Source organism: Diorhabda sublineata, chromosome 8 (assembly GCF_026230105.1).
Source record: "Diorhabda sublineata isolate icDioSubl1.1 chromosome 8, icDioSubl1.1, whole genome shotgun sequence".
Classification (NCBI taxonomy): domain Eukaryota; kingdom Metazoa; phylum Arthropoda; class Insecta; order Coleoptera; family Chrysomelidae; genus Diorhabda; species Diorhabda sublineata.
This window is the reverse complement of record NC_079481.1, coordinates 19089884-19104736: the sequence shown is the minus strand read 5'-3', so window position 1 is coordinate 19104736 and position 14853 is coordinate 19089884. Positions and strand designations below refer to the sequence as shown.

Here is a 14853-nt window from a genome sequence, read left to right as displayed (position 1 = left end):
GCAATTTAATTATGCAAGTTCATGGGAAGAATAAACTATATCGTTTTTGAAAACATTTTCTTATTTATAGGAAAAAATCTAAATATATAACTATGAAAGATTAAGCTAATCTTTTTTAACTAATGATAATTTATCGGAGAATGTTATGTTTAAAAAAATTATATGAAATAAACAAGCTGGAGGCCCATAAAAATACATCATGAAGACAGATGAAAAGCAAACTGAAATAGCAGTGTATTGGAGCAAGAGAAGTAATAAGATCCGAGTGTTTACTTGCGCGAAGGTATCAGTTTTGGTATTTTGGTATATAAATTATAAACTTTTGAATAATAATCTAATATACTTGCTTGATTTTGTTGTTTCCTGTAGAAACTAACAGTATGAGTCAAAGGTAAAATATTTTCACCTTCAACAACATACTCTGGAAAAGATTTATTCGTTGTTTTTGGAGTAGAAAAATCTGGAGAATAATTTATGTAGCTGAAGGAGTTAGAAGTTTGTGTAACAACTTTCTAAAAATAACACAAAAAACCTTACATTACATTTTTTTAATTATAATAGATAAATTAATATTTACCTGAGGTGATACATGGCGTACCTTTGGTGGAGTTGGGCCAACACTATTATTGTCTTCATTGCTTGCATCATCTAAATAATTATCCATGTCATCTAAAATACTTGAAATATCACTGGCAGTACTTTCATCATAAATAGGCTGAAAAGTTTTTCATAAATAAATACATAAAACCAGTTTTATTGATATTAAGAAATAATCAGAGGCATTCAGAATACAGGGAGAATTGAGACAGGAGGAAAAATTAACCCAAACTAAATTCTGTTAAAAACTTGATAAGTTGACCTTATTGCGAATTATGCAAATAAATTAGTGCTTAAAATGAAAAGGAAATTAGTGAAATCAATAATATTCCTTCAAGCACATTATGCAGGTTAAAATAATTTACTTCTAAATATGTAATAAAATTAAGAACAAACTAATTATAAATACCGTTTTCAAGGAAACAAATCCGATCAAAGATTTAAATGAATGCTAACAAACATAGAAGAAACCCATGGGAAGTGAAATTATTTAAAAAAAAGTAGCAAACTTCGTAACACATTTTTAGGTATATATAAATATAAATTGAAGAAGAGATTGAACATAATAATAAGATATAATGGAATGTATACTTACCCTTTTTTGTTGTGATTGATTAATACATACAGCTTTCATTATTTCACGGCCGAAGCTAGTATTAGGGTTATCTGAATTGTTACTTGTTTCTAAACTGTATTCACAAATAAAAATGGAATTAGCAACTTTGAAAAACAATAAAAGGAAGACGATAAATGAAAATATTCACTATATATATGTATATATATATATATATACAGGGTCATTCATTAAGAATGTCCAATCTCTGAACTGTAGACCTCAAAATATGATGATTCTGCTCAACGTACCTTATGCAAATATTACATATTGCGAGAGTTTAAGTTTATATTTAAATTTTTATTTTCCCAATAATTTTTTATTTTTTCACAATTTCTCTTTGAAAATTGGCAATTTGTGTAAATGAAATCAAAGTAAACTTTTTTCATAAAAAAATTTTATTATTCCTTTAATATATAACAATAACAAATTTGTAAACAAAAATAAAAAACTTCAAAGCGAATGCTCAAAATGCCCACCATTTACTTCAACACACTTTATAATCCGCTTTCGTAAAGATCTCTTAATATCAAAAACACATTCGTGAATTAAGCCGTGGTTTAATTTTTCATTTTTTTGTTCAAGTAGCTTGTGTCGCTATTACGACCATTTGTGTAGAGTTTAATTTTTCGTTTTTTTTAAGTATCACTTTTAGACAGTTTGTGTAGAAGCAAAAATTGGATAATAATAAGAATAAGTAATACATTAGTATACCATTTATTAACAATTTGGTAATTAGCAAGTGTAATAGTTATTTACCAAATAAATTCGGAAACTAGCAATATTTGCATAAGGCATGTTGAGCAGAATCATCATATTTTGAGGTCTAGAATCTACAATTCAGAGATTGGACACTTTGTCCAATTTGGTGTTTCGTTGCTACCCTGTATATATATATATATATATATATATATATATATATATATATATATATATTTATATTTGCTAAATGTTCTTGTTTTAATATTTTGATAAAGACTTGAAGAAAAGTCGAAACGTCAAAATTTATCTTTCTTTTAAAAGTTATCAAAAAAAACTAATTTTAAAACAGAAGAGACCTAAAATCAAGAACATTTAAATGGTCTAGAAATAAGAAGAAGAAGAAAATTATATATATATATATATATATATATATATATATATATATATATATATATATGTATATATATATATATATATATATATATATATATATATATATATATATATATATATATATATATATATATATATATATAACTTAACTTTTAATTTACTGGAACCGTGTTTTTAAAAACTAACTTTATTTCTAACATAAATTCTACCAACAACTTCAATTACAAGACTGATATTTTTTATTACAAACGTGAATTAAATAATCTTTTGGTAAACACAAGCTAAGCAATTCTACAATAAAATAAGTTCTTAATCAGCACAATATACTGTCCACCTAAGGGCAATGGCGTAGGTGACACCTCCCCCTTTAGAAGGAAGCTTCTCCTGGAAGTTGGATCCCATCTTCTGTTGCCTGCGGGTGATTCTTACTTGTCCTTCCTGAATGTTTCTTCTTATACGAAATCCACAAGAAGGCCAATATCAATGCTATATAAAGAAGAATAGTCCAAATACTGGGAATGTGAAAATTAGTGAATATTGGCGTTACCAGTTGATTTGGAATATCCTTTAATTTTAATTTTTTTAAATCAATCCTCATTGGAGAAACGTGTAATTGATTTAATTTCAAATTTAATTCATTTATTACAAAAGGTTGTCCAAACGTTTTTTGTTGAAATATTAACTCTTGGTTCCTAAATATAATTTTACATGCCGAATTTTCTATTGAATAAATGCCTTTAAGAGTTCTCACTTCAGTTTCTTGCTTACATTTTATGATTAATTTTTCTTCTACGGGAAATATTGCCAAAAATTGATTTATCTCCGGAATAATTTCAATGTGATTCTTAATTATTTCAATTTTTGTATATTGACAATATGTAGAATTTCCTGCTAGCAATATGTTCTCTTCGCATCCATAATTATTATTGTCTTGCAAATGGTTAGGACATTGAAATATATTGCCGCGAGTACAAATGTCATTTAGAGGTTTAATGATATTATTTGATTTAAGTAAAAATTTTGAATTAGGTATTAATGTTACGTATTCTGATTCAATTTCTGTAGGTATAGGTAACATATAAAAAAGATTAAATAAAATATCATAGTTAATGGGTATCGATAAAAAATATTGAATTTGATTATTTTCTACTTTACAAACTACGTCTATGACGGCTTCAAATTCTAAAATATTTTTATGTTTTAATTCAAAGGGTAATTCCGCTTGGTAGTAATAATGCACTTTTTGCAACTCTACAAATAAATCGTGAGATTTTATAATACTTGGATGTAATGTTCTAAGTTTACAGAAGGTCAAGGAATTTTCAACCGTTTCTAAAATGTCTTGAATTACATTGAATGTGATAAGAAGTTCGTTGAATAAATCTTTTAAATATTTAATATTTTCCGCATTTGCTTGAAAATCTAGAATATCTCTTATCTCAAATATTTTCGTTTTTAATAATTTTTCATTATACTGAATGTCCTGAATTGTCTTATTAAAATTATCAGTTATTTGGCGACTAACAGAATATTGCATTCTTATTTGATTTTGCAAGTTTTCTTGGTTTTGTTTTAAATGTTCCATAATTGAATTAATTCTTTCTCCATCTTCAGAGTCCAAGTTTCCTGTTATTGTTTTTACTATTGATCCAAGACCGTTAATTAACCCTCTCTTTGGTCTATCTAAGGTAGAATGAATATTAATGTTATCAAATTTTTCTTCTATACTATTCCTAGTGTACTCTATTATATTTACTTAACTGGCAAACTTCACATTTGTTTATATAAGTTTGTATAGATGCTCTTTGATTTGGCCAGTAATACAAAGTTCTTAATTGATTTTCAGTTTCATCTAGTCCTCTATGATTAGTCTTACCTTTGTGGTAATTTTGAATCACTTCTTTAATTTCATTTAAGGGAACATCTATTAATTTTTTATTACATTTAACAAAGTCAATTTGAGAATCTTGAAAGTGATTTTGTAGAACGACACTGAATTTTTCATAAATTGGGTCTTCGAAATAAATAAAATATTTAGTTTTTGGTACTATGTATTCTTTTACGAAATTAATGACATCTTGCTCAAAATTGTTTTTAGATAATTGCACAACAATTCTTTGTTTATTTTCATATAGTTTCATAATAGTAGGTACGGCTGGTTCGAAATTTACTTCCGAAAATATTAATTGATTTTTACCAACATTTATCGCTGAATCTGAAATTGGTATACCAATTACAGGATTTTCCTCATTTGTATGAACAGTTATATCTTCGTCGTCATTCTCATTATTATTACTTTCGTTATCTGTTTCAACTATTAGCGATACATTATCGTCGGGAGTTGATGAGAGTTTTTTATTAAATTTGTCCATATAAACTAGTAATTTTTTAGAACATTGAGGTTCTTGTAATTCAGTTTCATTGATATTTATTTGAATTCGGGATAAACAATCGCTATTGGTATTTGAAGCACCCTTTTTGTATACAATATCATAATCATATTCCTCAAGTTTCAAGCGCCATCTAACAAGTTTTGAACTTGGATCTTTAAGTGAGAATAACCACTGGAGTGGTTTATGATCGGTAACTATTGTAAATTTTCTGCCAAAAAGATAGGGGCGGAAGTATTTGGTTGCCCAAACTATGGCAAGAAGTTCTTTCTCGATTACAGAATAGTTGCATTCTGAATCATTTAGGGTTCTGCTGGCGTAAGCCACAGGTAAATCAGAGCCTATTTTGCCTTGAGTTAGAACAGCACCTAAAGCATAATTGCTGGCATCTGTGGTAAGGTTAAAGGGTTTTGTAAAATCTGGATATTGAAGTATTGGTTCATTCATCAACAGATTTTTACACATTTCAAAGCATTCGACGTAATCTGAATCGTTTACATTAATAATTGCATCTTTTTTCAGTCTAATAGTTAATGGTTTAGTTAATTTTGAAAAATCTTTTATAAATTTTCGGTAATATCCTAGGAGTCCAAGGAACCCTTTTAATTGTTTTGAATTTTTTGGTATTGGAAATTTTTGAATTGCTAAAATTCACCTAAGGGCAATGGCGTAGGTATATATATATATATATATATATATATATATATATATATATATATATATATATATATATATATATTGATTCTCCTTAATTATTGTAAGTAAAATAAGAAGAAGAAAATTATATATATATATATATATATATATATATATATATATATATATATATTATCTTGATTCTCCTTAATTATTGTAAGTAAAATTTTATTATTGTTATACTTTTATACATAGTTCTTATATTGTATTTGGCTATAATTTCAGTCCCAGACGATGAATACATAAGTATTCGAAAGCTTGTAAAATATATTGAAGTTAGTCCACTTTGGTGTTTCGTTGCTATGTTCCCAATAAGAATCCGCTCATAATATAGCTAAAGACTTCTTTTTGAATTATTTTTAATGTCAAAAAATAATGTCATAATATATCAGAGAAGATTAATGTTAGATATCAGTTTACCTACCTTAAATACTTAACGATTTATAAGTTTGACGATTTAATAAATTATAATAAATTTTTAGTTTTTTATGCCTTGTTTATCATTAACTGATAATTTATTTTGTTTTATAAAGATCAATTCTTTTATTGTTAAGCTTTGATAATTTTTATCTTGTGTTAATATTTTGGTATTTTTGAAATCAAATTCATGCTTTTCATTTTGTTCATGTTTATGTAATGCGGTTGATGCATTTTTAGTATATTTGTGAACATTTATCCTATTTTCTAGATATTACATAGTCATTCCTATATAATTTCTTGGACAATATAGTATAGAGCAAATAACATCTTTTTTTGTATTTTTGGTTTTGCTTTTCAATTTTGTATATAATGGGGGCAATATATTTTCTTATTTATGACATACGATGCGTCCAATAGTATCATATATCCAGTGACCATTTTAAAATCTATTTAAATATCTAGCGAAAATTGTATAAAAATTAACTAAACGATTTTATATAAAAGATTCATTAATGCTTAAGCAATTTTTAGATACATTACATATACCTAATAATTATAAAATGATATCTCTAGATATTACCTCAATGTACACCAATATTCCAAATGATATAATAGCACATGTTGGAATTCAATTGAACAACATACATCTCTTAATTACAATGAGTTTCTAGAGGGTACAATGCTCATCCAAATGAATAATTATTCTCAATTTCAAGATAATTTTTCTCAATAACTAAATGGTTGTACAATGGGATCTCCAATTTCTTCCTACTTAGCATAAATTGTAACGATATATAGAAGAAAAAGTATTGAAAAACATAAAATTCAATGTATTATTTTTTCAAACGCTATGTTGATGACTGTTTAGCTGCCGTTCCACACGATAAATGTGATGAAGCATCTAGGAATGCTTTTAATAGAAAACAATAACTCTATAAATTTTCCAGATATGACTGTCATTAAAACTAATGATAATAGATTAAAACTAAATTATATACAAAAGACACATGATCTGGAAGATACATAATTATAATCCATACCATCCAAAAACACAAAAAACAGTGTCATTATGGGATTAGCAGATAGAACTATAAAACTTAAGTTCACACGAATATCACATTGAAAAACTTAAAATTACCTTAATAAATAATCAATATTCTTCTAACCAAATTATTAACATTATTAAACAATGTTTATATTAATTTCATAAAAATAATAACTTAAATCCACATTCACAAATAAATCCAAATCAAGAAGAAAATAATATACCTTATATCAATTATCTGAGCAACTATAACATTATATCCAAATACAACATCAATATATGTCATAAATCAGAAAATACATTGTTACCATTATATACAAAATTAAAATGCATAAAAATACAAAGAAATCGAATGTTATTTACTCTATACCATGTTGAAATTGTCCGAGAAATTATATAGGAATGACTATGCAATATCTAGAAAACTTGAGTAAAATAAATTGATATCTAATATTAATCTTTTCTGATATATTATGATATTATTTTTTGACATATTTTATCGAATTTATATAATACTAGCGGACCCGACAGACCTGTCCTGGCCCACGTCTTGAATGTAAACTTTTGGAAATTAGCTGTAACAATTAGACCATTTTGATGAAAATTTTTATCAGAAACTTATTACAAGTATGCTTTCAGATATGTTGATTGTAGAAAAGGTTGAATCTTAAACTATTCTATAATGGGTATTTATTCTTAGAGTTAATTATCTACAAATCCTGAAATTATCGTAATGCCATTGGATGTACAATATTTTTGGTTAATCCTTAAGAGGAATAAACAAATAAATTCGATGGTTTCCCCTCTCTCCAGCACGCAACGTAGAAGCAAGAATTAAATTTACGGATTTTACGCAAAAACAACTTTGATTGAGATGTGTTTCCAGCTAATAGCGTTTTCAAAGGTTCTAATGGCGGATTTAGTGATGGCAGTGAAATTTTTTCAGATGCGCAACATAAACCGGCCGATTCACCTTTGTATTTGTAAGCATGACAATATTATATTCTTTATCCATACTATTAATCATGATTAGCGAAAGTGATGAATAGTCTATTTCAGGGTCATATTAAACGATGCTCGTGCCAATGCTCGATGATTTTGCACCCGCTGTCCCTCATTTACTCTGTGAGCGTCGGTCACTCGTTGACGCGCCTTTCGTTGCCTTAATGTATTAGCAAGAAGGCGTTGATTGCGTTGCTCTGAATTCTTATTTGCACGTGAGTTTGCCATTTGTTCTCTTACATTGACATTAGTTGTCAAGTGTTCTACTGTTCTGTTCAGTCGATGGACCATTTGCGCATTATGAGAACGTCAACCAATATTTCTTGGTCTTCTGCGAAGACGTGGCATGTTTTTGTAGAAATAAAATACTATGAATAATACACAACAACCAATGTAGGTAACTTGTAAAAGTGAAAGTATATTCACTATTTCCAGTACAATATAATTCAAAATGAGAGATAATTTTGAAATTGTGTCTCTGAAATCTATAAATCACAAAAAAATTTGTAGATTAGGATAGTTATGTAAGTTAGGAGAATTTTATGAAGTATTATGTAAAATATGTACTTCGAAACAGTAACAAATTAAGTAATATCCGTAAGAAGAAAGTAATGGATGTACCAAAAAGTAGCAAATGTGTTCAGCCGAACTGTCCTTTATGTATCTTCATTCAGATATGTATCGTATAGATTAGCATAGCAGTATGAATGTTTAGACACTATACACCATACACATGAAGTCTATAGTCTCCTTAGTTTAGACTATACTTATGCGCGTGTGTGTGTCTTTGCCAGCTATATTATGAGCGGTTTCTTATTGGGAACGTGGCAAACAAACACCAAAGTGGTCTAACTTCAATATATTTTCTGAGCTTTCGAAACATATATTACAAAGTCCATGATATAATATGTATTGTTAAAAATGAATGTTATAATAGGGATATAATAGGAAATTTAATGTTATCCATAAATTTACCAATCAATATTAAACATCATTCAAGTCAATTTGAATATTGAGTTTTGAATTCCATGAGTTTAAAAATTTTTACAAGCTTTAATAATATCAAAATCACCGGAAATCTTAATTAATTATTGTAAGTAAAATTTTATTATTGTTATACATTTATACATATTTCTTATATTCTATTTGACCATAATTTCAGTCCCAGACGATGAATACATAAGTATTGGAAAGCTCGAAAAATATATTGAAGTTAGTGTACTTTGGTGTTTCTTTGCCACGTTCCCAATAAAAATATACTTCTACTCAATTTCAAGTAGAATTGAGTCGAGTCCCTTGTAATTCTTATTTTTTCGTGAAATAAGCGAACAACTTGTATTTGTGTGTCCTCCATAATCAATTTATACATTTTCTGATTATTATGTACAGTTTACGAAATTCATACGACAATAGCACTGACATTGATGACTACTCTCGTATACATTATACATATTTTTTTCAATTTATATAGGTAAAAAGGAACTCTGGAATGGTTTTGATTACTTTTTCAACATCAAGAGCTAAATGGGAAATACGTATTGAGTGTAATGTAGCGAATTTTTCAAATAAAATAATTTTCTTTTTTAAAATTCAATTTTAATTCATGTAATAAATCTGAAAACACTTGATAATTCCGAAAATGTTGAAGATAGGTATAGGATATTGTACATGAATTATGTCTAAAGTTTATTGAAAAATCCAAAAAAAAAAATAATATACAGAGGGTTGCATTTAAAATGATAAAGTTGGAATTGGTCAGCCAGTCACATGGCACACCCTAATTATATTTTATTTAAATGCTCATTTAAAAATACAAATCGACTTGTTCATGCGGTTTTTCAAACACGCCCTTATCAATTTATTAACGAGTTTATTTTATTTGGCTGTGGCTTTCAGAGTTAATTTGAAACTAGTAATACAATTTATATACACTGCCGGCTAAAAATTTGAGACCACATTAAAAAAACATACTTATTCGAAAAACGGTACGTTAGAGCCAGGTGGTGGAGTTATAATAATATTTTTATGATGTGCTAATAACTAATTGTTTTACATCGGTCAATTATAAGAATTACTTAACTTCAAAAAACGCGTGCTTCCGACTTCTTATTACCTGGGGTTATATGGGTTTGTTCACCAGCAATCTCAATTAGTCTAAACTTGTGGTTTCTGCAGTGAAGACGTCTTAAAATGAGGTGAGATTACTTTACAATTAAAGTTATCGAAGACTTATGTTTAAGGCACAATAACTCGATACAGGGAGACAAACAGTTTTCAAGATCGTCCGCGCTCGGAAAGGCCGATAAATACCACGTCAAGTGAAGATAATTACATTATTGTTACTAACAAGCTAAATAGAGGCTTAACTGCACCAGAAATCCGCGTTAAAGTAAACAAAACCAGAGTGAAACCTTTATCATTGACTAAAGTAAAACGGCGTTTGCGAGATGCGATGTATGAAGAAAAAACGTGTGCAGTGGGACTTTGCCCATCGAGATTGGATTGAGAAAGATTTAAAAAAAGTTCTTTTAAGCGATGAATCCAAGTTTGAGCTATTCCGTTCAAAACGAAAAGTAGTGCCCTGGAAAAACTGATATCAGGCTGTATAGTAACAATCAAGCATGGTGGTTCAATTATATTCTGGGGTTGCTTTTCTAGCCATGAAATTGGGAATTAGAACAAAATCCCGTTCCTTCGTGTTTGCGATTAATCGAGGATAGATTAATTTTCCAACAGGACAATGATCCCAAGCAGTTTCAAATTATGCAGAGAATATTTCGAAGAGAAAGAGGTACAAGGGTTGTTAATTAACATGGTTTGGCCTTCTCAAAGCCCGGATCTCAATCCTATAAAACTTGGAACTTGGAAATAGCTTGATATGAACGTTCCTAATTGCGGTCCATTCTCGTGAGAATATGGAATGTTTTATGCGGAAGTTGGAGTAATATATCCCAAGCCACTATCAACAAATGGATTGCCCGTATGCCGAGATGAATGAAAAAAGTCAGAATTTAAAGGAGGATTTTTTGATGGAAAATCAGTTTAGCTAACCATGGCCTTTTTTAGTATTTACTGTTAATATTTCTTTATGCTTCACAAGATTGTCAATAAGTATTTTATTGGATTATTGAACAGTTTAATTCAGAAGTTCCAGAAATTTTTTTTCTCGTAAACCACTTTCAAAATACTTTCACCATATTATCAACTCGTCAAAAAATCAGATCTAACTATGGAAATTCAAGTATACTCTTGTTGAAGAGCTTACCGTGAATCCTGGGGGTGGACCACTTTAAAAATCACTGGTTTAATTACTCACTAATTGTGACGCAGTCTACATAGGGCAGACCTCTCAATAATTAGAAAATAGACTAAAATGTCATTAATACCAGAAAAACAATAAAACTGTATTAATTAACCATGAAATATCAAAAAAACATAAAATCAATTATAATGATTTAAAAATTCTTGAAAGAAATCTAATACACGAAAAAGAGAATTTTTAGAAATGGTTCAAATTCATAAGAACGAAAAAGCTATGAATGATAAAAAAAGCTTAAATTATCTAATTAAAATTTATAGCTTTATTTTGTAAATTCTAATAAAATTATAAATAATTTAATTGATTACTGCTATATATTTGAAATGTAAAGACATAGATATATAGATGGTTGCATTACTGCCGTACCAAAGAATAACAACACTATGCACATTACACCACACATCATCTGTAATGTTACTTATTTGTAGACGTGCGACTGACATCCGCATACTGAAGAATTTTGCACAAGCAACTTGTCACTTTTTGTCGCGAGCATTTTGTCTCATATGTTTGTGGTATACGAATTTATTAGTTCAATATAGTAAAGTTTAGTTATCTGGTAATAACTTTCAATAGTAAAAAAAAAGTTGAGGTGATAGTTATAAATCAGTGGCCAAGACGCCCAGAAAGAATTATACAATAAACTGATCTAAGCTTTGTTTAGGAATTTCACTCTAGAAGACTCTTGGAGGACATCTCGCCGATTAAAAGATAATTTAATACCAACCGTGAACAAATACCAATATGTCTTAGATTACGTATTAATATATTTGACTACCAGAGATTGCACTCTTATTTATCGGCTCCACATATCTGAACATAGAATTTCATGAATTATTCCAGATGTATGCAAAGCTATGGTCAACATCTAACTCTAACACGTTGTTGTTAAGGTTAGTAAAATATTGTTGGTCTGGGTTTATCGACGTCTAGTAAAAAACTCAAAAGTCAAATGAAAATCATTTTTCTTTCTTGGTAAGAGATAAACCATTTTTGTTCAATTACAGCTTTTGCCCTCACGATAGAATGTGGAACTGAAATTATTGATTTTTTTATTTACCTCTATCACAGTGGATTTGTATTTGGTCGATGTAATTTTTTAATTGGTTGTCTTTATAAACAGAAATTTTATAATTCCATAAACAAAGTAATTTTCTTAATATTCCACTCCATATCGCAAGATACAAGTTACACCAAACCGATGATAAATGCAGACATTACTCGATACGCTGAACCGTGTCGAAAATTTATGCATTTGTCAGAGCTATCGTGATCAACATGTGGCATGCGGAATTGTCGATACCTGTTAGTTAAATGTTGCCACATTACGCCTTAAGACATGAGATATTTTTTTCATGGTTACTCCTTTTTTATCTCCTTAAAAATATTTCATTTATTTTTGTGTTCCTCGATGCACTTTTTCTTTTTATACGAGGATCAAATTTTTTATTTATCATATTTTTCAATTTATTTTACTTTGGTTACCACCAAATAGCAATTGTTATTACAAAAATTAACAAAATTTCCTTAGTCTTTGTACTTAACAGTTTGCTATTATGAATTGAAAAATCCAATTCTGAATATTATTTCTTTGGTCTTTCTTAAAATAGTCATACCACATCTAGTCCCCGTTCCTCTCTTTGCTTATTTATTCTCTAGAGCACTATATTTGGTATCTGACCTTTATGTAGTCTCTCTATATATCCTAGCCCTCTAAAAAACATACTAATTCTAGATTCTTTGTAAATATCCTCAAATTCTTCATTAATTCTTCTTTTCTAGCCCTTTTCTGTTTTCTTTCTTTTTTCTCCGCATATTCCTTTAAGCATCCTTCTTTCTCCTATTTCAACATATCTCGCATACATATGAACCTATGGGTCGCGAAGCATATTTCTTGGGTCGCGCTGAGTCGAACCAAAAAAGTTAGTAATACATCAAATAATAAGTAATACCAACACCTCCTAGAAGAGTTATACCCTAATACAATGTTTTAGTTTTACCGCTCTTCACGAATGGTCTTCCGGAAGTGACATCCAATTCCTGTCCTGACGGTTTCTCTTCTAGGAGGTGTTGGTAATACGCACGCTATTGCTTTGCGTGCGCGCAGACTCAGTAAGCTCTCTGTCAAAAACTCGTTTCTGCGTATTGTGTTGTGAATAACAGTGAAACGTGAATACAAGCATTTTAGAAACAAATTTTGCCTTATTATTAATAGTGGATTGATCAAGCTGCAGTGCGTATTGTAAAATTGTAATCACCCTAATAATGACAAAACGTGAATACAAGGAAGCATTTTTAGCATTAGGTTTTACTTGCATTTATAATCGAGGAGTGAACAAGCCGCAATGCGTGTTGTGCAGTGAAATATTAAGTAATGAATCGATGAAACCGAACAAACTTAAAAGACATTTTGATGCAAAACATAAAAAATTTTCCTTTGAGGGAAAAGATCGTCCTTTTTTCGAAAGAAAAGAAGCCCATTTAAAAAGACAGCGTTAGGATGCACCAAGTAGTAATGGTTTTATAAATTCTGCCAAACAAGCTACACTTGTTTCTTTTTATGTAGCTTGGCATATTGCAAGACAAAAGAAGCCCCATAATATTGCTGAAAAACTTATAAAGCCTGCTGCCATTGACATGGCACGTATCAAGTTCGGAGATGAAAGTTCAAAGAAATTACAAAAGATACCATTATCAAATGGTATAATTCGTTTAAGAATTAATGATATGTCATTTGATATTAAGAATCAACGTATTTCTGCTATAAAAATTGCTGGTTTATTTAGTATTCAACTGGATGAAACGACAGATGTAAGTAAAGATGTTCAACTCATGGTTTACGTGCGGTATCCAGGTTTAACAGATATACAGGAGGCCATTTTATTTTGCAAACCAATGTTAACAACAACTAGAGGTGAAGATATTGTTCTTATGGTCGATTCGTTTTTTAAAGAAGAAGGATTAAATTGGAATCAGTGTTTCAGTATTTGCACCTACGGTGACGGTGACAGCATCTCAAAAGGGATTTTCGACAAGAGCAAAACAAATGAATCCACCAATTATATCGATTCATTGTTTGTTACATAGACAAAATCTTGCTTCAAAAAAATTATAACCTGAATTATGTATCGTTTTGGATGAAATTGTTGCGGTAGTCAATTTTATCAAATCAACTCTTAACTGTAGAATTTTCCGTGAACTGTGTTTCGAATTTGGTGCAGAAGTTAGATGGCTGTCCCGGGGCAAAGTTGTTCAAAGAGTATTATCATTGCGGAGAATTTTTTTAGAGAAAAGAAACACCCATTAGCATCTAAATTCTCCGAGTTGAAGAGGATTACTCAATTTGCTTATTTGTCAGATATTTTATTTGAAATAAATAATCTAAATACGTCTACGCAAGGACGTAATCATACTATTATTAAAGTAACTGAAAAAATTACATCTTTTAAAAATAAATTCAAATTATGGAGAAATAAGGTTGAAGTAAAGAAACTTGCTTCATTCCCGACTCTTAATTTACTTGTTGAAGACAATAATATTGATATCACAGATTTTGAAATACAGAAAATTACTATTAATCATTTAGAAAAACTTTGATTGATATTTTCCAGCAGACGATGTTTTCAAATATTCAACCGAGGTTTGAAGATCTTTCAAAATGTATTCAAGCACAAGG

General features: G+C 29.1%; 1 protein-coding gene across 4 annotated transcripts in view; it reads right to left on the bottom strand.

Moving 5' to 3' along the window:
* The window catches only part of LOC130448241 (anillin-like), a 45571-nt gene that overhangs the window by 8137 nt on the left and 22581 nt on the right, over nucleotides 1-14853 (bottom strand). For all 4 annotated transcript variants that reach the window (XM_056785520.1, XM_056785522.1, XM_056785523.1 and 1 more), the window contains 3 exons: nucleotides 1193-1286; nucleotides 578-715; nucleotides 348-512 (listed from right to left, as the gene is read on the bottom strand). In XM_056785520.1, coding sequence (XP_056641498.1) covers nucleotides 348-512; nucleotides 578-715; nucleotides 1193-1286 — 397 coding nt within the window. The remainder of the gene's footprint in view (nucleotides 1-347; nucleotides 513-577; nucleotides 716-1192; nucleotides 1287-14853) is intronic.